This window comes from Pteropus alecto, unplaced genomic scaffold (genome assembly GCF_000325575.1).
Source record: "Pteropus alecto unplaced genomic scaffold, ASM32557v1 scaffold94, whole genome shotgun sequence".
Classification (NCBI taxonomy): Eukaryota; Metazoa; Chordata; class Mammalia; order Chiroptera; family Pteropodidae; genus Pteropus; species Pteropus alecto.
The window spans coordinates 11,476,400-11,500,072 of NW_006437736.1; the positions used below are offsets into that span (position 1 = coordinate 11,476,400).

Sequence of the window (23,673 nt, forward strand, 5' to 3'; positions counted from 1 at the left end):
AGATGCCTAAACAAAGAAGGTACAATTGATCTGAAAATTACTTTTTAAAATACTCTTAAAGATTTTGGTCAGAACTATAATTTTGGCTAGAACTATAATTTGGGCATTCATGTCTTACACTCTGGGAAGATGCACTCCGTCCTAGAGATATAAAATGCTGGGGTAGGAAAGGTGAGAGCAGGAAGAAAGAAACAGGCAGAAGAAAAATATTATTTTCTTAGAATTTTTCCAGTTGCCCACTCCCTTTCAGATCTCAAAATGTGCAAAACACAATCCTTTATGAGTAAATAAGCATAGTTGCACCTAATTTTGGTGTTCATAAATTGTTACTTTGGAACTTTGATCACTATAAAATAAATTTTTTATTCTTTCAAAACTTTTACACTCCTAACTGTACTTAATCCCTTAAAAACATTTTTCATGGATTTATTACTTTTAAAATTATAAATTTGATAATTGAAAAGTACACAAATCATAAGTGTACCTCTCAAAGAATTTCCTCAAAGTAAACATATGCATGTACTATCCCCTATACCAGAGAAGAGACCATGACCAGCATCCCCAGAAGCCTCTCTCATTTCTCTTTCCAGTCTCTATCCCTCAAGGGTGACCACTATCTTCACTCTCTCACCATCAATTACAGTTCATGTTTTTGAACTTCACGTAAATGGAATCACGTAATGTCTAGCTTATCTGGCTTCTTTCTCTCAACTTTATGCTGTTTTGTGTAGCAGTTGTTTTCACTGAACATGAAATGGAATGTAAGCTATTCCATTGTTCAATTTGCAGAGTGTATTCATCTCTGGTTTAATTTTTCGAACAGGGAGCTGATCCAGTTCAAATGGAAGAGTTGTTTAGAGTAAGCACACAGAATGTGACATGGATTAGAATCAGAATTCTTGAGTTGGAAAGGAACTTTAAATGACATCTAGACATATACCCCCTCCCCTATCCAGCTTTGATACAATTATTCCTTCTAAACATTGCTCTGGTCAGATCATTTCCCATTCATTGTCGGAACTTGACCCGGTATTCAGAATCCTGCCGCATTGAAGCAGGAACACTTAACCATCTCTTGCAGCCTCTTAGCAGCCCCTTCCCTGAGATGCTCTGGGCTGGGCCTGCCATCTGGTGGCAGCTCCAGGGATTGGACTGACACTTGCCTTTTCCGTCATAAGTAGGCCTCAGCCTTGAGCTCCCTTTTTCTTTGCTTTCTACTCCATTGGGCCAGATCCTCACTTTTTCATGAGTATTTTCCTTAATCTCATTCCTTAATTGTTTCTTACGCTATTCTTACCTTGTTATCTTAAGAAAATATCTTTGTTTTTTCCTCTCCTGTTTGACAAGGGGAACTTAAAAAAAGACGTTATAAAAGGCCTCTGCCCATTCACTTCTAAAAAACTCTTTGGTGTTCAAGAAGTCTTCAGAAATTTCTTTCAGCTACTAACCATTCTCATATTAAGGTTGCTTTTTCTCAGAACCAGTGTTCAATATATTTTTTTAAATGATTCACATTGCAGCAATATTTTTTTTCATATGCAACATACATTTTAGCTCCTTGATGGGTTAATTTTACTTTTTAAAAATATTTTTCTGTATTTTTAGTTTTCTAAAGGAACATGTTATTAAATAGGAAATATAATAAACGTTATTTAGGGAGAGAAAAGGGGCTTTATGGCAAATAGGACCTTTTATTTTACTTTCTTTTTATATTATTTTGTACTCCAAGTTTTCTTTGAAAAAGCGTAATTTTAATAGAGAAAAAAGGGGGTGATTCTCATTTTCTTGAGCAGAAACAAGAATTGGGGCAGAAAGCTATCTGGAGAATGACTTACTTTGCCCAGTAGTTTTTTGAGGCCCTATTAACCAAGGATGCCCAGTACACAGTGGAGAATTTTCTCACAGTCCTGAAACATGTTACCTACAAGCTCTGGCATATCTACCCCCAGTTAAAACAGTGCAATAGCCAGGTACAGTGATCAGCAAGGTTTGGCCTAAGCCTTTGCTTAGACTAGAATGCTTGCAATAGCTTCCCAATGGACGGAATGAAATTCTAACTCCTCAAAAGGTTTTTGTAGGCCAGCCTTGGAATCCGTTTGCTTGTAATTTTTTTTTCCTCTGAGAGAATGCATTCATTTGTTCAGCAAACATTTATTATGTGCAATTATGTGCAAGGCGCTGTTTTAGATACAAGTATAAGCATAAGAAATAGCTCCTGTCTTCCAGGTGCTTACAGTCTAGAAAGGGAGATGAGGCATGTATGCAAATAACTATCATACAGGATAATTATAGTTTTATCATGGAGCTCACATGCTGTGCTGTGAGGAAATGCACTGGAGTGGAAAAAGGATTTAAAATGTATATGTTGCCTCAACTTGAATGCTAAGGGAATGAGATATACAAAAATATTCAAGCAAAAAGATTATATAGTCATAATTAGTTTTATACCTAGGCTAAAATATTTTAAATAATCCACGTTACTTGCTAATGATCTGACTATAAATTGTTATAAGTATCACTGCGTTTTCTCACCGTTCTATGTAATATTAAAGTTTTTCTTTTAAACAAAGAAACATTTAGTAGCATAAAAAGCCTTTATTATAATATAGTAAAACAGAACTTTACATTTATTGGACAAGCAAATAGTGATGTTATGTTTTCTGCTCTCCTTTTCTTCTCAATCTCAGGAAAAACTGATAGACTCTCTTAGTAAAAAAATTAATCAAGTATACAAAGTCTGCATTGGAGATGGTGAGGTTGGCAGCCTCAACCCAGTTCAAAAGCTGGTAAAAGTAGAGTCTCGCCTGGTGGAATTGAGTGACCTCATTGAATCCATTCCCAAAGAAAACGTGGAGGCAATTGAGAGGATAAAACAGAAAGAACGACGGCAAAAGTACAATGTCTTATATAAGTGAAGTGAATGACTGAATGAGTAGCTGTTTTTGCTTGGATTCCACATTTTAGCCAGTCTTTATTATTATATGGCAAGGATGACCATACAGAGATACTGTGGGAGGAACCAAACCCAGGCTTGCCCTCCTCGTAAAGCTATTTAGTGTGGAGACACAGTCATCAAAGAGTCATATAAAATAAATGTGTTATTACCAATGGTGCTTGAGCACTGTGAAAGAAAGGAACCAGGTGAACAAAGTTCGCCGGGGCAGCTGATCTAGATTAGGATGGGAGAGCGGTGCTTTCATTTGGAAAAGTGAATTTTCAAGGTGAATATTCACTACTACTAAGAAAATTTTTGAAGAGCTATCATGTGGAAGGAGAAATGCACTTGTGAAAATCCCAAGGCATAGATTAGAAACCCTTCACTGGAAAACTGCAGAGACACTCAATCTATGTAAGAATTGTCTGAAAGAGCCATGCAATGAAGGTTTTCCTGTGTGTAACTGCTGTAAATAGCATTTACGCACTAACTCATCTATTCTTCAAGACAAGCTCATGAGAATTATCATTCCTGGAAAATACTGCACCTCCTCCCCTCCCCCACATCCTTACTTAGTTTGGGGTCTTTCAGGAGAATTCACCAATTTACAAATAATTTCCATACCAAGTTAAGTAAGGATTTTATGTATGTAGTATTTATGAGACAATGATTATTATATGATCCCTACTATTATATGGCACACTGAAAATGCTTATAAGTAGAATATATTCATGTTATAGCAAAAAAAAAAAAAACATGTTGGGAGGCAGACTAGTACTATGGCTCCTAGTACAGGCATGAGAGCTGACCTGCCTGGGTTCAGTCCAGGTTCCACCATTTACAACTTTTGTGACCTCAAGCAAGCTGCATAACCTCTCTTAAACTTCAGCTTATCTGTAAAATGGCAGTAATAATGGCAGTAATAATTTGTAGGGCTGTTGTGAGAATTAAAGGATCTATGTAAAAGCACTAAAGCATGTTTGGCACATGGTTAAGCACTCAAATATTAGCCATTTATAGGAGATATTTTGTTATCTCTTACTTATATTTTTGGTGTATGGGAGACATTGTTTCCCCCATATAAAGATGAAGTCCAGAATATATTAAGGCGATCCTGATGGAATTTTATCAAATATAAAGCAAATTTTTTAAAAACTGTAAGTGAAAAATGACTCCTTCCATAACATAACCTGAGATTAATTACACTAGTAATACTTGCATCTTTTTTACAGTGGGAAATGGTCATCAAAGTGTTATTTTCAGTAGTGATACAAGAAATCTAATTCTAATTGTTTATCATTCTTATCAAAGGGAATTTTAGTTGATTTTCCCCATGGTTTGGAGGCACCTAACATGATACTTAATTTTGCATAAAAAATGTTCGGTAACTGTTACACTTAAAACATATCCATAAAATAGCCAGCACTTATTGAGTGCCTATTTTGCACTTGGCATTGGAGTAGATCGACTGCACAGGTCATCTCACTTATCTTCGTAACAACCCTAACAAAAACAAGACAAATAGCATTTCTTGGTCTTAATTTGAGAATTCCATTCAAAAAGATTAACTGGAAAATACACTTTTTGTGGTAATTCACTGAACTATATATTTGTGATTTGTGTACTTTTCTGCATAGTTTATACTTCAATAAAAAGGTTAAAAAGCGGCGGCGGGGGGGCAGTGATAACTGGAAGTGAATTCACATGGCTGGTGTACAGATAAACTGTAAAGTGCTGAAATGTGAATGGAGTGACAAGAAGGCTTTGCTGAGGTGCTTGTTTTAGACCAAGATCAGGATAGACTTTTACTTCCTCTAAAATGGTGACATGCAAATTTCTTCGTATTTCAACACAAACAGGATCTGTTGTTGAGATTTCACCTGAATATTCAAAAGCCATAGTTATGGGTAAAGATGAATTATTATTTTCATTTAACCTTAAAGTAAATCTTATAATATTTAGATCGTTCATTACCGAATAGTAATGACGTAGATCTTTTTTCCTGTCTATGATTTATAGTTAAGAACATTTTCCCCCTCTTAACAGGCTGCGTGAAGAGAAAATGAAAGAAAAACAAAGACACCAGGAGGAAAGGCTAAAAGCTGCACTGGAAAGAGCGGTAGCACAACCAAAGAAAAAGGTTTGTATTTTGTTATTAATAGGTCCAGCTACATCAATGTGTGACTCCTGTGGTATAAAAACAAAATACTTAATTCATCTACCTTATCCAGGTTGAACTGTAGTGAAATAATCTTTCTTGGCCACAGCTTCAACTGGTCTCTCTCTGGTTCCTTGTTATTTTTAGATTAATTCAAATTACTAGTTAAATTCTCCATTAGACCCACTTTTTAGTAAAAGAAACTTGTCCCCTCCCCTCTTTTTCTTTAGCTCCAGGTTCATGAAACTAGAGAATTTTTTTTTTTTTAAGTTTGAAGAGGTAGTACAAGCATATGGTTTAAAGTTCCAAAGGTACAAGAGTATTCAGTGAAAGTCATTCTCAGTTCCTGTCCTCCCTGGAGGCAACTACTGCTAAGTTTCATCTGCATCCTTCAGGAAATATCCTATTATTTGTATATATATGCTTCTTCTTATAAATGGTAGCTATGAATCTTGCTGCTTTCACTTAAATAATGAGACAGTGTACCTAGAGAATTATATATAACCGAAAGGGTCTTCTAATTCTCACGCTGTAAAAATAATGAGATTAATAGTTGAAGTTAAAATGACTTACCCAGTGTCGCCACAGATTTAGCAGCAGAACCAGGACCAGAAGCCAAGGTTCTTTATATCACGGGATTACCTATAATAAGTTTGGGACTGGGAAGTCAATGAGTGCTTATGGTCCATGCCTCTACACTAGGTGTAGAGGGCCTTTTGTTTCTACCTGCTACTCTTCCTCCTTTGGGTCAGGGTCTGAAATATAGTCCAGGAAGCCAATTTTATGGTTATATGATGTGGAAAGCTAATGTGGACACTGATTCTTACCACAGTAACAGCTAACCCGCAGTGAACGCTTATTGTGTATTTCACAACTTTTGAGGTATTTAAAAAAATTCTGAAGTATGATAACAATACGTATGTCAAAAAGTTATTATCTTATTTTATTTAAACAAGCATTTCATTTTTAAAAGAATCTGTACTTTTCTAGTTCAACTCTTCCTGTAAACACCTGACTTGTTTTCTTCCTCCCAAGGGAGAATTAACCATTCATCTCCCTCCAACATGTACATACTACATACTAAACCCACAAAATTGAAATGATTATTTTTAAATATATCTTTCCTTCTAGACCATGCATGAGTTTTATGACTTTTGTATCCCCAATGCCTGGCGCATAGTGGATATTCAATAAATGCTTATCGAATTAACAGACTGAAAATGAGAATGAAAACAAAAACTTGAAATTGAAAAAAAATGACCTGATAAGTTGATGATGTATAAAGACCTGTGATAGAAATTCTTACCCAGTTGGGACACTTCATCACTGGAAATTTTCTCAGACAGTAATAACAACAAAAGTAGCCAAAGGAGATCACTGACAGTGGAGAAAAAATTCTGACTTTAGAAAAGGAATTCAGGGATTCCAGTCCCATAAGAACATTTTTGTTGGTATAATGATGACCAAATATGTCAAACATTCTGCAGTGTAGGAGATAGTCTCATATAGGGATACTGCCCTTTTGAGACACAATGGAGATGCCCCGTCAAATTTCTACACAAATTCAGATATAAAAGCAAAACAAAACAAATATGATTATGGGGAAAAAAGACTAAAAGAGGAATATAATTAGTAATGATATACTTGAGTATATGCCCCAGAGAGAATGAACCGGTTTGAAAGTGAAATTAGGGATTTCCCTATGCATGAGGGCACGTCCTGGTGGGAACATCTCCAAGAGCCAACAGGATTACTAGCATTTAAGAGGATAGTACATGGTTTTCTCAAGTTTTTGTTTAACAGGATTTTAAAATGTCAGTCAATTGGTACTCAGCAGAGGAAAGCAACCTCTTCCAACCAATGAAGGAAAACTTGCTATGGCCCTTACTGAGAAATCAAATATTGGCCTTAAACATGGTGCTTTTCTAGGCTGACCATGTCTGAAACATGCTATACAATGACTTTACCTAAATCTCCCCTACTTCCCCATAAAACCATAAGTTTCCCATAAAACTGCTCTGTCTTCTGCATACTAACTATGGTGCTCTAATTGTTGCTTAATTTTGCCTAACATGTTGGACGTCCATTAGGTTATCAATCCTTTTGTAACTGATTTACTGTTTTAAACCATATTAGTCCTTGGAAAAGTCAAGTTAATATTAGTATTTTACTTATACTTCAATTGGAAAAGGTTATGTTGAAGAATATTAAGTATTTTGTCTTTTGTTTCAGCTGGGAAGACGACTTATCTATCGTTCAAAACCTCCATCTGGTAACAAACAGGAACTACTTTTAGTCAAGGATACAAAATCAAAATCAGTAGAGGATGAATATTTTTTCACTTGAATAGGAGCAGTAAGATGTTTATTACCAGAATGTTTTAGGCATATTTTATAGATTTTGGTTTTCAATAATGGCAATATTCTGCCCCATATGCTGGCCTAACCAATTTGAGGAAGATAGGTCCTTGTTCAAAAGGTTATAGGATTGGGAAAGGGAGTTATTTTCTTTTGTTGAAGATTTTTATTATCCATATTTTAAGTATTATTCTAAACCTTATATAACTATACTTTGAGTTGTACCAGTTGGGGTTACACATAGAAAGCTACTTTACTGATGTAACTATATGGTGAATGACCATTAAATTGCAGTAGTGGCATTCTCTGACAATGTAACACTTTAAATGATCTATTTTTTTTTTTTCAAGCAGTGCACAGGAAAGTTCATAGTACACATTTTATCACAGTGGACTATATATTTTAACAAGGTACAACTCTAAGATACCATAAGGGTTTTGAGTTTAAAACTTAAATGAAAACCACTAGGTTATGTTCTAAGAACATAACTCCAAGACTGGTTTTTAAATCACATTAAAGAGTTCTGTTCCAAAAACTTAATTCTTTTAGGTGAACAGACCATGTCGTCAGCCTATCAGTTTACAATTTCTGTTGTGTTCTATATCCACAATCATTTTAATTTTCAGGTGATTTTTCAATTTTAGCTATAATATGTATACATTATTTAGCTTACACTGATATGAAATTAACATAGTTTGTCAACTACTAAGTAAAACAATATATATTCTTAGAAAATATTTAACTTTATATGTGTCAAAATGACTCAAAAATAACTTTAAAAGAATTAGTTGCTTTTAAAAGGTCTCAGTTAATACATAAATACAAGAGCTGAAATTCATGTTCATAAACATTTATAATGCATATAAATAATTTTCCCTTATAGAAAAAAAAGCAGAATAGTGGACTTACAAAAGAAAATCAACTTGAATGAAGTTGGGTGACTTTTAAAGCATTACTCCTCTGAAAAATTTTTTCAATTGTTTCAACATTTGAGCTTTGCATACAAATATCTGAATATGAATAGTTCACCAGTCAAGTTGAAAAACAAACATCTTTATTGTCTAGAAATATATATAAAAAAGATTCCCCACAAAAGAGGCTATTCTCTCATTTCCCCATCTTCTTCCTCTTCTTCAACACCCCTGATATAAAGCACATTATTACACCTGTAAATAAGAGAAAAACAGTCCATTTTGTTGTTCCAACTAGAAACCATATAAGAACTGATTTATGATTACATTTTTTTCATTACAAACTACTGAATGCTAAATTTACAACACAGCATTTTTTTCTTTCTCTTTAAAAAAAAAGGTTTCTACCTCAGATTTGTTAAAAAGCACATGGCACTTACTTTACCATGCAGTTGTTATAAAATGGTATCTTTATGATCTTCCAAAGGGAATGACTAGAATTTGGAGGTGTAAAGTTAGTTCTGGAAAATGAATATAACCAAAATCCCTAACAGCAGCCAGACCCAACTAAAATTAAACACCAAGTTCCTACAACTAAATGCACTGAAAAAAGTTACAGCTAAGAATTAGAAGTTTAGTATCAACACTAGAAGAATCTTAAGGATGAACAGCTCCAAAATATTTAAATCTTCTTTGACAAGTTTAACAATTTCAAAGACTTTTATAGTCTAGTTGTAGAATATTATGTTATATTAATGAAAAGTAATTCTGAAATCGAGGCACTAAATTAATTTATTTAAATGGGTATTTCTAATGTTCACCAGTAACTCCTTATATATATTACTGCTGTTTTGTTTACCTTATTAAAACTTCACCCAGATGTCCAGACAATGCTCCATCTATGTATTCTTCTGTGTTTGCAAGCTTTAAATAAAAAGAAAATATACTGGTATAATACAGAAAGAAAATACTATAACACACCTAATATTGGTGAGAACTTATTAACTGAGGCCTTTCTATATCAACAACTCATATTTATCTATAATTAATATCACCACTGTAGTACTTTTTGGTTTCATAAAAATATTCAGTAAAGTTAACATTGATGGATATAGAACAAATATGTAATAAAGCTTATTGGAACAATTTTTAAAATCTCAGTTGTGTAATATTTCTATTCGATATTAAAACAATGTGCTGAGGAAGGCAGTCTCCCAATTTATGAATAAATTGAGATTAAAAAGTCTTCTAAAAATTCAGTTCCAAAGAAGCAGACATCACTCTTTCTTGGGGAAGAAACATTATATACTGCAGTATCACACTGAGGAACCCAAAGGGTGTACAAAAGCTATGGCTAAAATACTAAATACTTTAATATTAGTCACCAACCAAACCAAAGAATTGAATGCTTTTTAAATTATGTGCTAATAAACAGGGAAAAACAAGTTCTTAAGAAGAGGTTAAATAATTAAGAGTGACCTTCCAAATTTTCAGTTATAAAAGACATAAATCACAGGGACATAATTCTTAGCACAGAGAATATAGTCAATATCATAACTTTGTACAGTGACAGATGGTTATTAGACTTATTGTGGTGATTACTCCGTAGAGTATGTAAATGTTGAATCTCTATGTTGTACAACTAAAACTAAATATGTCAATTATATTTCAATAAAGAAAAAAAAAACTTGTTAAAAAAATTTGATCCTAAACACCTTAGGAATTGGGATTTGAAATTCATTCATAGATATTTAAACTCAACATTTTCATTACTAAATTGTGGCTGGTGAGTTACATATGTATTCTGTGATAAACATTTATTTATGAAGGGGATCTTTTAGGGACTTAAAGTTTGATGAAAGCCTTCATGTTTCAACTGTTAAATGTTAAATATTTAAAAGTTAAAAAAAAAAGAGTACCTTTATAGTTAGGGAGCTATATTATTTATAATTTTACATCAAGATATTTAGCTTTCCTTCTACATACAGGTATAAATTTTACTTGTAATTTATAAAAATCAAAATCTGTGCTACCTGGGACTCACAAAAGAAATGAACAGGCAAGAAAGGAGAGGGAAGTTTCCTTCATTAGCTGGGCAAGTGGCAAAGGAAAAGAAATATAGGGCTCACGGAGAATGTAAGGTAAGGCATTTAAAACATGCTAATGAATTAATACTGCGACTGAATGTTATTCCCTCTCCAATAGAGAACAAAAAGTAACATCCTATGCCCAGAGAATAAGGTTTTGTCTGAAATATATGTGGTTGTTGAGATAACTAGTTTTGTATGGAACAGTTCTCAGTAATAATGTATAAATATCAACTGACTTTTTTTGTTAAAAGTGATTATTTATGGCAGATATTCATACTGCCAACTGATTTCTAAATTATATAATGTTCCAAAGCCTTCTACCACATTTTAAATAAAATCCAAAGTCCTTACTATCACTTAAAAGGATCTGTATGATTACCATTCCAACCATTCTATCATCCTTCCCCTAACACATTCTGCTCTGGCCTTCTTGCTGTGCTCTGAACACACCAATCATGTTCCTGCCTCAAAGCCTTTACTCTTGCTGTTTCCTCAAACTGGGATGCTCTCTCTCCAGCAACTCTTCAGCTGCTCACCCAATTCTGGTCTCTGCTTAAACTTACTGCCTCCTAGAGACTTTCCCTGGCTATCCTATCAACACGGCACACTTTTGTCATCCTATTCCGTTTCTTTTACTCCACAGCATCTATCATTACCTGATATCGTTACCCTCCTTGAGGGTAGGGACTTTTATTCATTGGTGTATTCGCAGTGCAAGGCACATAATAGGCACTTAATAAATATGTACTGAGTGAACAAACTCAAAAGCATCATCAATGTGGTTAGTCACTCAGATACATTTCCTAACTGACAGGCTCATTAGGAAGTTGTATCACTTTTAAAACCAAATATTTGGTGGGTACTCTTTATTCCTTTTACTGAGATATAATTCCCATAACATAAAATTCACTTTCAAAGTGTACAAGTCAATGATTTAAACTATATTCATAAAGTTGTGTAACCATCACCACTAAGTCTGGGACATTTTCAGCACAAAGGGTATATACTCTTCAGATTTTTCTATGGTCTTGGTAAATGATTCCTGCTTGGGGAATTTTCCAGGCCAAAACCATGCTCTATAAGAACTTTGGAGACCTGAGTATGAGTGTCATCTATTCAGGTGGTAGACTCTTAAATTAAGAAAAATCTTGGCTTTTTGCTATGAGTATTCCTATACTTAGTACTCTGCCTCCAAGTACAAGTACTATCAGTGTGGAATACCTGGAGTCATGGTTGGATTGAACACCTGTCTAGGTAACCTTTAAAATTCATCCATCTGCCATTAACCAGTCACATAAATACCTAAGTTTCAGGAAAACATAACCTCAAACTCTTTCCTCAAAAACCTGGCTGGAAACTACAATTAAGCAACAAAAAACCAAACACCCCAATTTAAAAATGGGCAAAGGACATGAATAGATATTTCTCCAAAGATTACATAAATGGCCAATAAGGGCATAAAAAGATCTCAACATTACTACTAATTAGAGAAATGCAAATCAAAACATTAGGAAGGCTATTGTCAAAAAAATAAGATAAAATAAAAAAATAACAAGTGTTAGTAAGAATGTGAAGAAATTGGAGTCCGTGAACATTACTGGTGATGTAAAATAGAGCGGCTGCTATGGAAAACAGTATGGCAGTTCCTCAAAAAATTAAACAGTCTACGGCCATGCCATCCTGAACAAGCTAGATCCCATCTGATCTCAGAAGCTAAGCAGGATCGGGCCTGGTTAGTACTTAGATGAGAGTCCACCTAGGAAGACCAGGTGATGTAGATGTTAAAAAAAAAAAAAAAAATTAAAAAATTACTGTATGCAATTCCATTTCTGAATATATACCCAAAAGAACTGAAAGCATTCTAGCAGATATCTGTACAGCCATATTCACTGCATTATTCACAATAGTCAAAAAGTGGAAATAATTCAAATGTCTACCAACTGAAGAATGGATTAAAATGCAGTATATATATGCAATGAAATACTATTTCAACCATAAAAAAGAATGAAATTGTGATACATACTGCAATATGGATGAACCTTGAAAACATTATGCTAAGTGAAACAGGTTAAAATAACAAATATTGTATGAGGTACCTAGAAGAGACAGAAAGAATAGTATTTGTCAAGGGCTGGAGGCAGGGGAAATGGGGAGTTAATGGTGATGGCTGCAGAACAATGTGAATGTACTCAATGCGGCTGAGTTGTACACTTAAAAATACTTAAAGTGGTAAATTTTCTGTTATACATTTTATCACAACTTTTTAAAAACTTGGCTGAAATATTTATAGAAGCTAGTGTTAACAGACATGCAGTCAGTTAATCAAGTCCTTTGGCTGCTTTGTCTTCTCCCTCAAGACATACTTTTATGGAATTACTTTGATGTTGTGCCTTGAGTATTCATTAAGAGATGTTAAGAATTTCACTTGAAAAATTTCTTTCAGAGCTAAGTGCTGGGAAAAGGTTTGCTTTTTCTGCAAATTAGTGTTACCCGTATAGCCTTATGAATCAAACATCTGAGTTCTTTTTACTTTAACCACTAGGAATCAAATCTGTGGCTAAACTTTCGTTTAACACCATGTCTCACATGTAGTTTTTTATAACACCCTTTCTGACCTTGACTTTTTATTTTTGAATTTTGCTCAATGTTTGTCAATTTAATTAATTGTATTCTTATAAATCACACTAAACTTTTGAGGAATAAGGTGAAGAAAAATAAATGCAATTTAATGATCTTTTTAACAATTTAGCTTACCTGCATGTTCATATAACCATCTACAGATACCAGGTAGCCTTTGTACTCCATTCCCCACTTAAGTTTCACCATTACTGGCTTTCCTGTTAATCCATTGAGGAAAGGTTTGGGATTGAGGGGCAAACTCTGCATAAAGAACAAAAAAAGAACTCAATTATTCTCCTGAGCTCAGCTCCCACTGCCTACTCTCTGCTACCGAAGCATTAATATTTTACAGTACCCAAATGAAGCAAACTCTTGACTCCCTCTCACATAATTTTCACTTTTATTTGTTGAAGAGCATCAGAGAAATTTAAATATCCAGTTAGCCAATTTTATCGTCAACACATCGAATCTTATAAAAGTATTCATTTTTCCCTTAAACAGTAAATAGCTAGTATATCTCAATCACTGTTCCAGGCTATAAAGAAATGAAGGTAAAGACAGTAAAAAAAAAAAATGCAGGCAACAGTCCCTGTCCTCAAGAAGCTCAAAGTAGGAGAGGGAAGAGCAAAACACATACAAATAGGCAATTACATTGCAATGTAGTAAGAGGAGATATGCTATGTACTAGGGTACCAAATCAATCCAGCCTTAAGAGGAAAGAAAAGGTTGTCTAACAGAAGTGCTGTCTCCATTTTATATGATGAGAGAGGCAGGATGAGAGGTTATTTCCATGGAGCTGGGGAAGGGGGACAGCTGTTCTAGGCAGAGGAGGCCACCTATGTAAAAGGAGGAAAGAATGAAACAACAAGGTGATGTTAGGGACATAACAATTTAGTGTTGCCAGTGTCCCAATAGGAGGCTACGGAATGAAGCAAGGGACAGGTCACACTTGAGAGTCTTTGCTTTAATTCTAGACTCTAGGACTGGGTCTTACTTGACTTAGCAGTGCCTCTTACACATGACCTATCACTTAATGTTTGTTTATTCACCAAACCAGAGTATCCTCAATAAATTCAGACTTTTTCCTTCTCTCATCGACTCATCCATCAGCCCAAAGAAAAGAACCAAGAAACTTAGCTAATAAATTCCTTTAAGTATATTCAGAGCGACCTCAAAAGACATGGGGGACTACTGCAATAATCACCTAATGAGTATACTGTTTTCACTCCTGTCTTTCTCCAACTTATTATCTACACAGCAACTATTACCTTTATCATGTCATTTCTCTGCTTAAAATGCTTCAATAGCTTCCAACTGCACCTGGAATAGAATCCAGACCTCCTAAAATGACCCAAGAGGTCTTGCCTGACCCTTTCTCATAACCACTATTCTTGCAAACGGCTGTGGCTTTCTGTGAATTCCTCCAGGTGGTCAAGCTTTCTTTCCGGCCTAATGGCCTATGCTCAAGTTCCCAGCGCTTGGAATACACTCTACCTCCTGCTCTTCAAGGGGCTATATTTCATATCATTTAGGTATCAGGTTAAATCCTTTCCCTTCCGAGGATGCCATCTCTAACCACTCTTCTAATGTACCACCATCGTGACCCCTCACAGCATCCAGTTTGCTTCCTTCTTAGCACTTAACATTATTTGCAATTATATATTTCTGTTATTTGATTAGTGTCTGTCTCCCACACCCGACTGAGTTAACCTAGACGAGGGTCTGCATCAGTTCTTCTCACCTCATATTCCTAGCGCCTAGCAGTATCTGGCAAGTGGCATGCACTAAATAAATATCTGCTAAACGAACAAATGACTGCTCCAAAGCCTAGGTAGGATCTGTGTTCCAGAGCGCTGCGGGGCTGGGAGTCCCAACATCAAAGGATGAAAGCGGATCTGCAGTTTGAAGAGTGGGTCGTGAAAAACCGCTTTGTCTTTACCCTGACCCTGTGGCTCCAGCCAGCAAGGATACCTCAGGCTCCGATTCAAACGAACAAGAGGGGGAAGAGGGAAGGGGCAATCCTGGGCAGCGGAAGGGGCGCGCGCCTCAAACCTCCAGAGCAGGGAGAAAGGGGCTGGTGACCCGGTACGCAGCGCCTCACGCGGATGAATGGGAAACGCGCGAACCAACCCCCACGGCCCGGCGAAGCTGGTCACCCGCCCTCTCTCTCTCTCTCTCCGGAGACTCCAGCCTTTCTTTTCCTCCTTACCATCGTGACGACAGACAAATGTCGCAGGATACTCGCCGCCGACCCAGCTGTCGTGCGTCCCTCGCGCCTGAAGTAACTATAGCAGGGATCGAACCGCGCTGCTTCTAGAGAAATGGCCGCCAAAAAAGCAGCGTGACCTTTTACCTCTGACTTCAGCTCTTCCGCTTCTGTGATTGGACGCAAAGAGATCTGTGCTGATTGGAGGAGGTGGCTGGGCCGTATGTCCTGGCAACCGGCGGTACAGCGTGCGTTTGTGCCTTTTCTGCGACGTGCAGGCCTGTGGGAAACCATCGGCCGCTGGACGCGGGAGGGTCCCTGCTCGCCTGCAAAGACAATGAGCCCGACAGGTTTCTGGTCTGCTCGCCTGCCTCGAGGGTTAGGCTAAAAGATGCCGTGCATCCTGTAGCGCGGACATTTCTCGCCAGCCTAACGAATGGGGCATTCCTTTGTCCTTTTATAACTGTGAGAACGAGTTTGGGACCCTTGAGTTCTCAGATTCTCTGATTTGGGGCCTCCTCTGCCACGGCCCCCTTCTACCTGACTGTTCTCTATTCTGTAACGTTCATTTCAACCCGCTCTATAGGAAGTGGGAGAAGCAAGACTAGACTAAGGGAGGTGAAACGCACCGAAGAAAGTCAAGTACAGAATGAATTTCAGATGAAGTCAAATTGAGACAACGGTGTGGTGATCACCTTGTCGATCTGTTTCTTTTGCATCACCAGCGGAAACCCAATACAGTCTTTTTACTTGCATTTATAATTAAGGACGAGGGGGATGTTTACTCTATCATGAACTAATCCTTGACAGTATAGTGGTATTGATCAGAATCTCACTTGTTTTTCTCCTGTATAGACTTTCAGGTCACTCAGATCTGAAATGCTAAATACAGTTCTTAGAGAATACGCACTTTGAATAGTACTGTTTTTTGGTTCTATTTTTGCAGCCCTTAGGAGATAAATTTGGAATTTCGGTTTAAATGTTGCATATTGTGGCATTATGGAGTAGAGGATAAGACTTGGTAGGCAGCCGGAATTCATCTCATGGGGGTGGTGTTGGACAGTTTCTTTACCCACTTAGGCCTTTGTTTCTTCAGCTGTAAGTGGATTTAAAAACAGTACTATCCACAGGGTTGTTAGGATTAAATAATTAATGCGAAACAGGTTAGGACTGTGCTTGGTCATGTAAGGGCCCAGTAGATGTTCACCATTATTTTAAGGTCCATGTAAATGTTGGAGAATGTTGGCAAAATACAGTAATTTGTTTTAATGCAGTGTGTGCCAAACAGTTGGAATTATTTACCCCAAAGTTAAGTTCCCTTAGTTCCACCATCATTTAATGGATATTTAGCCTTTGTACAGACTTTGAGTTCCACCTATGTGCCAGGCTACTTCACAATCGTTATAATGGAAATCATACCACAAAGACTGTGATTTAGTGGTTATGGCCCCATTTTAGAGATGAGAAACAGGTTTAGCGGTAACTTGAGCAGGGACACACAGCGGGGCTTCAACTTAAAAACTCTTATTTCTGCTGCATGAAGCTAACTTTCAAAAGCTTAGTATATACTTTAGAAGTCTGACTTTTATTTTAGCTGTTAGTGAAGGGAAACAAAATATTACTGTAATTTCTATATAGTTGTGTTTAAAGTTCGTTTTTCTCGTGTTAAATAGTAATCTTACCTTATGTGGATCCTAGAGCAAATTAAGTCTGAAACATCACTGGAGGCAAAAATGATAAAACTGAAGCTGTCCTACTTTAGGCACATAATGAAGGGCAGGGTTCTTTGGAAAAGACAATAATGTTGGGGAAAATAGAAGGCAGCAGGAAAAGAGAAAGACCAAATATGAAATGAATTGACTCCCTAAAAGAAGCCCTAGGCATGAGTCAACAGTTGTGCAGCTGGGCTGTTGAGGAGAGAACACTGTGGACATCACTTATTCGTAGGGTCACCAGGAGTCAGGTTTAGTCCACACTAAATTAGTTCTAGCAGCTGTCAGGCTATGTTATTTATAGTTGCTGCAATGCTGAAAACAAAAACATTTAAAATACTACACTTGGTACCATCAATATTTGGTTAAGTCTCTGGACTTCTCTCTCCAGGCCTTGGTTTTGCATTAGTCAAATTAAAAGATTGAAATAGATTATGTTAAGGGCATTTTCAGCTTTAATGTATTATTAATTTATTAGTAATATAAATATTTAACATAGTCTCTGATATTTTAAATTAATAATGGAAAAATGAAGATTGAAATAAAGAATATCTCTTGCATTGTAACTATGCTTTCAATTATGAAACTAATTATAACATTGATTATTAATAATAAATATTAATTATCATCTCCCAAATAAAGGACAGAATAGTTGTTCAATTCAGGTAACAATAAGTTTCTTATAGATTAAAACTTTGAGTTTTCCATGTATGTTGAGAATGCTATGCAGTAAAATTATTTTAAAACCATACACTATAAAATGAGGTTTTGAAGTGATATGGTTAATACTTTTATCTTAATTCTCAAAGTACAGTAGAACAATTATAAATATAGTAAATTAAGGGGAACTAAAACCGGTTTGTTTCTGTCTGATTATCATTTTCTGTTAGATTATATTATTGACAGTGAAAAAGAAAATTGATCAGCAGAAAATATTTTTATTCATAATATAATTCATTTAGCTATAATTATTTAGACTCAAGAAAAGTTTTCTTTTCCCTGTAGGTGCATATTTTGTTTGGGGAAAGTCTAGATCTATATAACAATAATATGTAAATCTTGGATCTATAAAACAATAATATGTAAGCCAGCAACACCATTACGGCTGCCATTTATTGAGCGCTTGTGTGCTAATACTTTACATAAATTGTCTCATTTAATCCTCATAGCAATTCTATGAAGTTGGTATTATTAGCTAGAATTGCTAAGTAACTTGCTCGAAGTTCCATAAGGAATAAGCCAGGATCTGTCTTTTCCCAAACTTTGCTCCTTAGCTCTTCTATTCCAAACTGAAAGAACCTCAGGAAAACAAATGAAGCATCTGAATTTAATTCCACACATAGTTCATAGCCTCAGTAAGACAGTGAAATTCTTATACTGAAGACTGTGAATTATTTTGAAATATGTGACTGTTGACTTAATTACCCATACACATGACCTTCTGTATAGCACCAGACTCATCTGTCAGTTTCTGAATCAGGTTTTGGTGAGTGGTCAAAGTTAAGATCATTCATATCAGAATGTCTGCTATGCTTTATTTCATTTTCTATCTATAAGCAGACAGAGGGCCCACAGAAAGCTTCTGGGAGTTAAAGTTAGAGGAAGACTTTCTTAGCTTCTTATAAACCTATCTCCTCTTTTGAATGGTAGTCATTCACAGGCCTGCTTAAATAGACATTTCCCACAGTCCCCTGCTGATTCTGAATGAACAGATTCTCAGCCCCCTGCTGACTGGTGAATATATTGCTTATCGTCAATTTTACTCTTTACTGACAGCCTTCATAATAACTAGCTTAGAAGACAAATGACATGATAGACTCTCTGACAACTCATTTAGCAAGAATACGGTAGATTCTTGCCGAATATCCCTACTGATTTAATGTGAACTCACAGTAGTTTTTGTCATGATGAAAGAAGAAAGGATGATATTAAGAATTATTGCCTTAAAGAAGTTATGATTCATATATACAATGGAATATTACTCAGCCATTAAAAAAAATATGAAATCCTGCCATTTGCAATGATATGGATGGACCTAGAGGTTATTATGCTGAGTGAAATAAGTCAGAGAAAGATAAATACCATATGATTTCACTTATATGCAGGATCTAAAGAACAAAAAAACCAAATTAATCAAAAACAGACTCACAAATATAGAGGACAATCTGGTGACAACCAGAGGGAAGGTAGGTAGGGGAGTTGGGAGAAAGGGGCGAAGAGTTAAAGAAGTACAAATTAGTAGTTGGTAGATGGTCATGGGTTTGGGGAACATGGCATAGGGATGCAGTCAGCAGTAATGTAATGGCTAGGTGGAGAGCCAGAGGCAAGAAAGCAATTAGGGGGATTGTTTTATAAACTATATAAATGTCTAACCAATGTACTGTATACTTGAAACTAATAATAAAATAACATTTAGAAAAAGAATTATTACTTTGTCAAAAGTAGCATAATGCCTCTTTGAATTGGATTTAATGAAGAAGTCACCATGTAGATTATAGCATTTTGCCTTTGCACAGGCTGTTCCCTCTTCATGGAATGCCTGTCTCTGCCTTTCTGCCTACCTTTCCAGATGGTACATTCAGTGTGAGCCCTTCCCAGACTCCCATGGCATCACTCCTTCCTCTGGGCTCTGACAATACTTTTTTTCTACCTCTGTTTTAGCAGTTAACGTGTTGCAGTGTAGTCTGTATAATTATTTGTCTGTCTTTACTCAACTAGAAGCTTCTTGGACACAGGGACCATAGCATGCTTATTCATCTTTGCATCCCCTGCACCCAGAACAGTGCCTACCAGCCAGAGTAGGTGCTCGGTTACTGATTGTTAAATGACTGCCCTACCATCGTATTAGATTTTTCTTGTTGGGGTCCAGACTTACTTAGAGTATGGTGATTTCGATCCTAGAAACTATCGGCAAGGCCCAGATCTGCTAATTCCTTGATGTGTAGCCTTTCAAGTTTTCCCATTTTATGAAATGGGGATTGTAATGATACCTGCCTCATGGAAGTAAGTTTCTGCAAATGTTTTCAGTTTTATTCATAGCTATAGATCTATTCAGATTTTCTGATGTTTATTCTTGAGTTGATTAATGTAATTTATATTTTCCTAAGAATCTTTCATATCTTGTTTTAATTTATTTTCACAAACTAGTAATAAGTATTCTATTTGTAGATTTCCTCTATACATTTGGTTATATTCCATTCCTAATCTGTGTATGTATGTGTGTCTGTGCACACTCACACTCTATCTTTTCCTCTTTCTAGAGAGAAATATGTTAAAATGTTAATAGTGGCTCTCTCTTCTGGTTGATAACATTATGGGTTATTTTTATATTTTTCTGTTTTTTTCCAAGTGTTCAGAAATTATCGTATATATTTCTTAACATATTCACACACACAAAAAATGCTTAAAGAAAAATCCCTTTCAATTTCTTTATTTCCAAGAGAGGAAGCTGAGGCCAGGAACATTACATATGTGGATAATGGCCTTAGATTGGAATGAGAACACCGGCACTGGCTCAGCCCTTTTTGCTGAGAGCCATGAAACCACAATGATTTCTCTAGTTCTCGTCTGATGAAAGGAAACGGAGCTGCTAAACCATCTCATTTCCTTTTGTTCTCATATAAAGGTGAAGACTGTTAGAGTTGGGTAGAAGATCACTAAGAATTCATCATTGGGGCCTAACTCATCTTTTATGGTAAACTGCATTTTTTTTTGGTAACTCGGCATATAGTTGATGATGAAAGATAATTACTATAGTGATAATGGGTAACTTAGTTAATATGTGAGGATAATAGATCTAGCAATGAGTGAAACATTTGAATGTGTAATCGGAAAGTGAATGCTCTATATTTGTTGTTTTCAAGTTTCCTGTGATTCTATAGTAGGATTTTTAAAGGAAAACGATTTTTTTAAAAACTAGGAGAAGGCTTCTTGTGGTTTTCCAACTTACAGCAAATTAGAAAGACGAGATATGCAATTTGATTCAATAAATAATTTTGGATTACTTACTTTGAATCTTGTACTAGACCACAATTATAAATGCTTTAATACCTGTTAAGGACATAAACTTTCAAAGAGACTGTCTACAATGAGATTTTAACTATTAGATAACTAGTTTACTCTACTGTAAATCACTCAAGGGCAAGCAAAGCATCTTAATTCATCTTTAAACTCTAAGTGATATGACTGGTGATTACCACATAATAAACACAATAATTGTATCCTTTTCTACTAGGTTATGCAAGCAAAACCTTTTCCATATTTCATTGTTCTAAGGTTATTAACAAACTTTAGAACACTGTATTGCTCAGTGAAAGTGTTTAACAAATTTTTAAATTAATAATGACGATAGTAGGTAACATTTATCAATATGCCAAACATTGTGCTATCCCTTAAGTTAATTATTACATTTAATCCCCACAAAAATTGTATGAGATACTGTTAACATCTCTATTTTACTGAGGTTTGAAGAGATTCGATATCTTATTCAAAGTCACGTAGCTTAAACATGGTTTGGCCAGAATTTGACCCAGGTCTGTCTTGATTCCAGAGTTGGATCTCTTTACTCCTTTGATCACCAAACTCAATAAATGTTTGGTCATTAAATGAATGAGTGAACTATTATTGAAATTGGTATTTATTTCATCACTTTTCTTAAAAAAGAGAGGATTTCTGATTTTACAAACACCTCTACGAGAAGGAACAACTACAGGTGCCTATGAGGTTTGACTCTGTGTCAAAGAGGCACCATTGTTTTATATACCAATTATAATTGTAGATATCACTTATGTATCAATTTGTGTGTCAGCTGTAATTGCAGACCACACTGAGTCTTGGTAATACCCCAATTTTAGAGACATTAAAATATGTGCTTCGGAAGAGGTAATATATACAGTGTGTGCATACAAGTTTTCTATATTACAACATGAGTTTCTTTTTCTATAAGTTCTGAGGCAATACAGTTTAGTGGTTAAGCACACAGACTTTGAAGCCAGTCTGCCTGGTTTCACAAACCAATCTGCTTCTTGTTTGCTTGTAGTCCTGGGAAAATTACTTAATTTCTCTGATTTTAGATACTTTATTTATTAAATGGGGATAATAATAATATTTTCCTCTGGATCACTCAAAGTACACATCATTAGACCTAGATAGGCATTTTTAGTTTGATTTCTAAAGCCTTTTGCAAAAGATAGATCTGATTCTTTGCTTAAAATATCTAACAGCTTTCGGAAAAACTGAGCCTGCATTTTATTTTCAAAGACTATCTTTTCGTTCGAAGACATTTGTCTTCAGGTGGTCTCTGGTCCTATGATCCCCTAAAAACAGACATTTTATCAGGTTATTGACACTGACTGACTCACAGTAAGAGCACGACCTTAATGAGACCCTTTACATGCATCTACTTCCCATTATAAGCCAGTTAATTTTGCACAAAGAAAATGTCCAGTCGATCCATAACTATAGCCTTTACTTCTCATTCTAGCCATTTAGACAAGTGCTTGTTTCATATCCCTTTGCAATTGGAAGATATATATTCATTAATATTTCCTTGATCTCTTGCTCTTTCTTCTTCCACCTCATTAGTCTTTGCACAAATAAGCCTCTTAGCTCTATTTAGGTAGCAAGTGAACAAAATTCATTTTTGTCAGATCAAGCCCATGGGTCCAGTGAATCTATTTGGAATGTGTTAAGCTGTTTGTTACTAATGTGAGCTATAAGGAATATTTGGAGGTAAAAAAAAAATAGATGTCTTTTGTTTTAAGATTAGGAAATGTTTTCTGAAATTACATTTATAAACTATTAAGATGTGCATTTTTTGGTTTGATTTTGTTGTATGCAATCCTGATGGCTAAGAAAGAATAAAGATGTTAACAAAGGCTAACTTCGAACAGATATAAGAATGACTATTTTCTTTTTGTATTCTTCTACATTTAAAGCATTTCCCCCACCCTGGGAAAAGAAGCCTAAATTTCTCTTTGAAAAGATCAGGAACCACTTACCTAAAACATTATTTTACCTTAGTACAGCTGTCCTCAACCCTGGCTATTCATTAAAGCATCTGAGAACTTTATTTTAAATGCCATACCTAAGCCAAATAGAGATTCAAATGTAATTGTTCTGAGGTGGGACCTGGACATTATAGTTTAAAAGTGTCCCCTGGTGATTCTAATTTGCAGCCAGGCATTAAAGTTAATGAGATAATGTGCTGCCTTATCTAAATGTCTCCCCAATCTCTTAGTAAGCACCTTGAGAACCTTATGGAACATTTAATTGGTATTTGTTGTTTGAATGAAAGTAAGAAGATGTGATCTGTGATCTGCACTTTGCAATGCAATGATGTTTTTGTGATCGATCTGAAACTCAGTGGTTTATTTTTTAGTATTTCAGTGCCAGATTTACTATCAACCTTAGGCTAAATTTCAATGCCTATCTTTGCCACAGCAACAAGAAATTTTACATAATAGAACGTGTTCTAAAACTCTGGTCAGTCTGTTCAATGAATAGGTGATTGGCCATATGCCACGAGGATCTGCTGCCCTCTGGAGAGTATTGTGCTATTACAGGCGAAAACAGCATTTCTCTTCCTATACTCTAAAGCATGTGAGAAGTTATGAAACAAACAAAAAGAAACAAAACAAAAAAGTTTCATGGTCAAATCAAATCTTTGGAAAATGTTACACTATCT

General features: G+C 35.6%; 2 protein-coding genes and 1 pseudogene across 2 annotated transcripts in view; 2 read left to right on the forward strand and 1 right to left on the reverse strand.

Moving 5' to 3' along the window:
* Positions 1-7,677, forward strand: part of CCDC38 (coiled-coil domain containing 38) — a 31,887-nt gene extending 24,210 nt beyond the window's left edge. The window contains exons 12-14 of the mRNA XM_015591449.2: positions 2,688-2,893; positions 4,982-5,075; positions 7,326-7,677. Of these exons, the coding sequence (XP_015446935.1) occupies positions 2,688-2,893; positions 4,982-5,075; positions 7,326-7,439 (414 nt within the window). The 3' untranslated portion in view covers positions 7,440-7,677. The remainder of the gene's footprint in view (positions 1-2,687; positions 2,894-4,981; positions 5,076-7,325) is intronic.
* An 805-nt stretch (positions 7,678-8,482) lies between these two features.
* Positions 8,483-15,585, reverse strand: SNRPF (small nuclear ribonucleoprotein polypeptide F). Its single transcript, XM_006914595.3, has 4 exons — positions 15,280-15,585; positions 13,206-13,331; positions 9,221-9,285; positions 8,483-8,616 (listed from the first exon to the last, which is right to left on the reverse strand). Exons 1-4 carry the CDS (start codon positions 15,568-15,570, stop codon positions 8,550-8,552), a joined length of 549 nt encoding a protein of 182 aa, XP_006914657.2. The 5' UTR covers positions 15,571-15,585; the 3' UTR covers positions 8,483-8,549.
* On the forward strand, positions 12,114-12,232 carry LOC112481900 (annotated as a pseudogene).
* Positions 15,586-23,673: the final 8,088 nt, after the last annotated feature.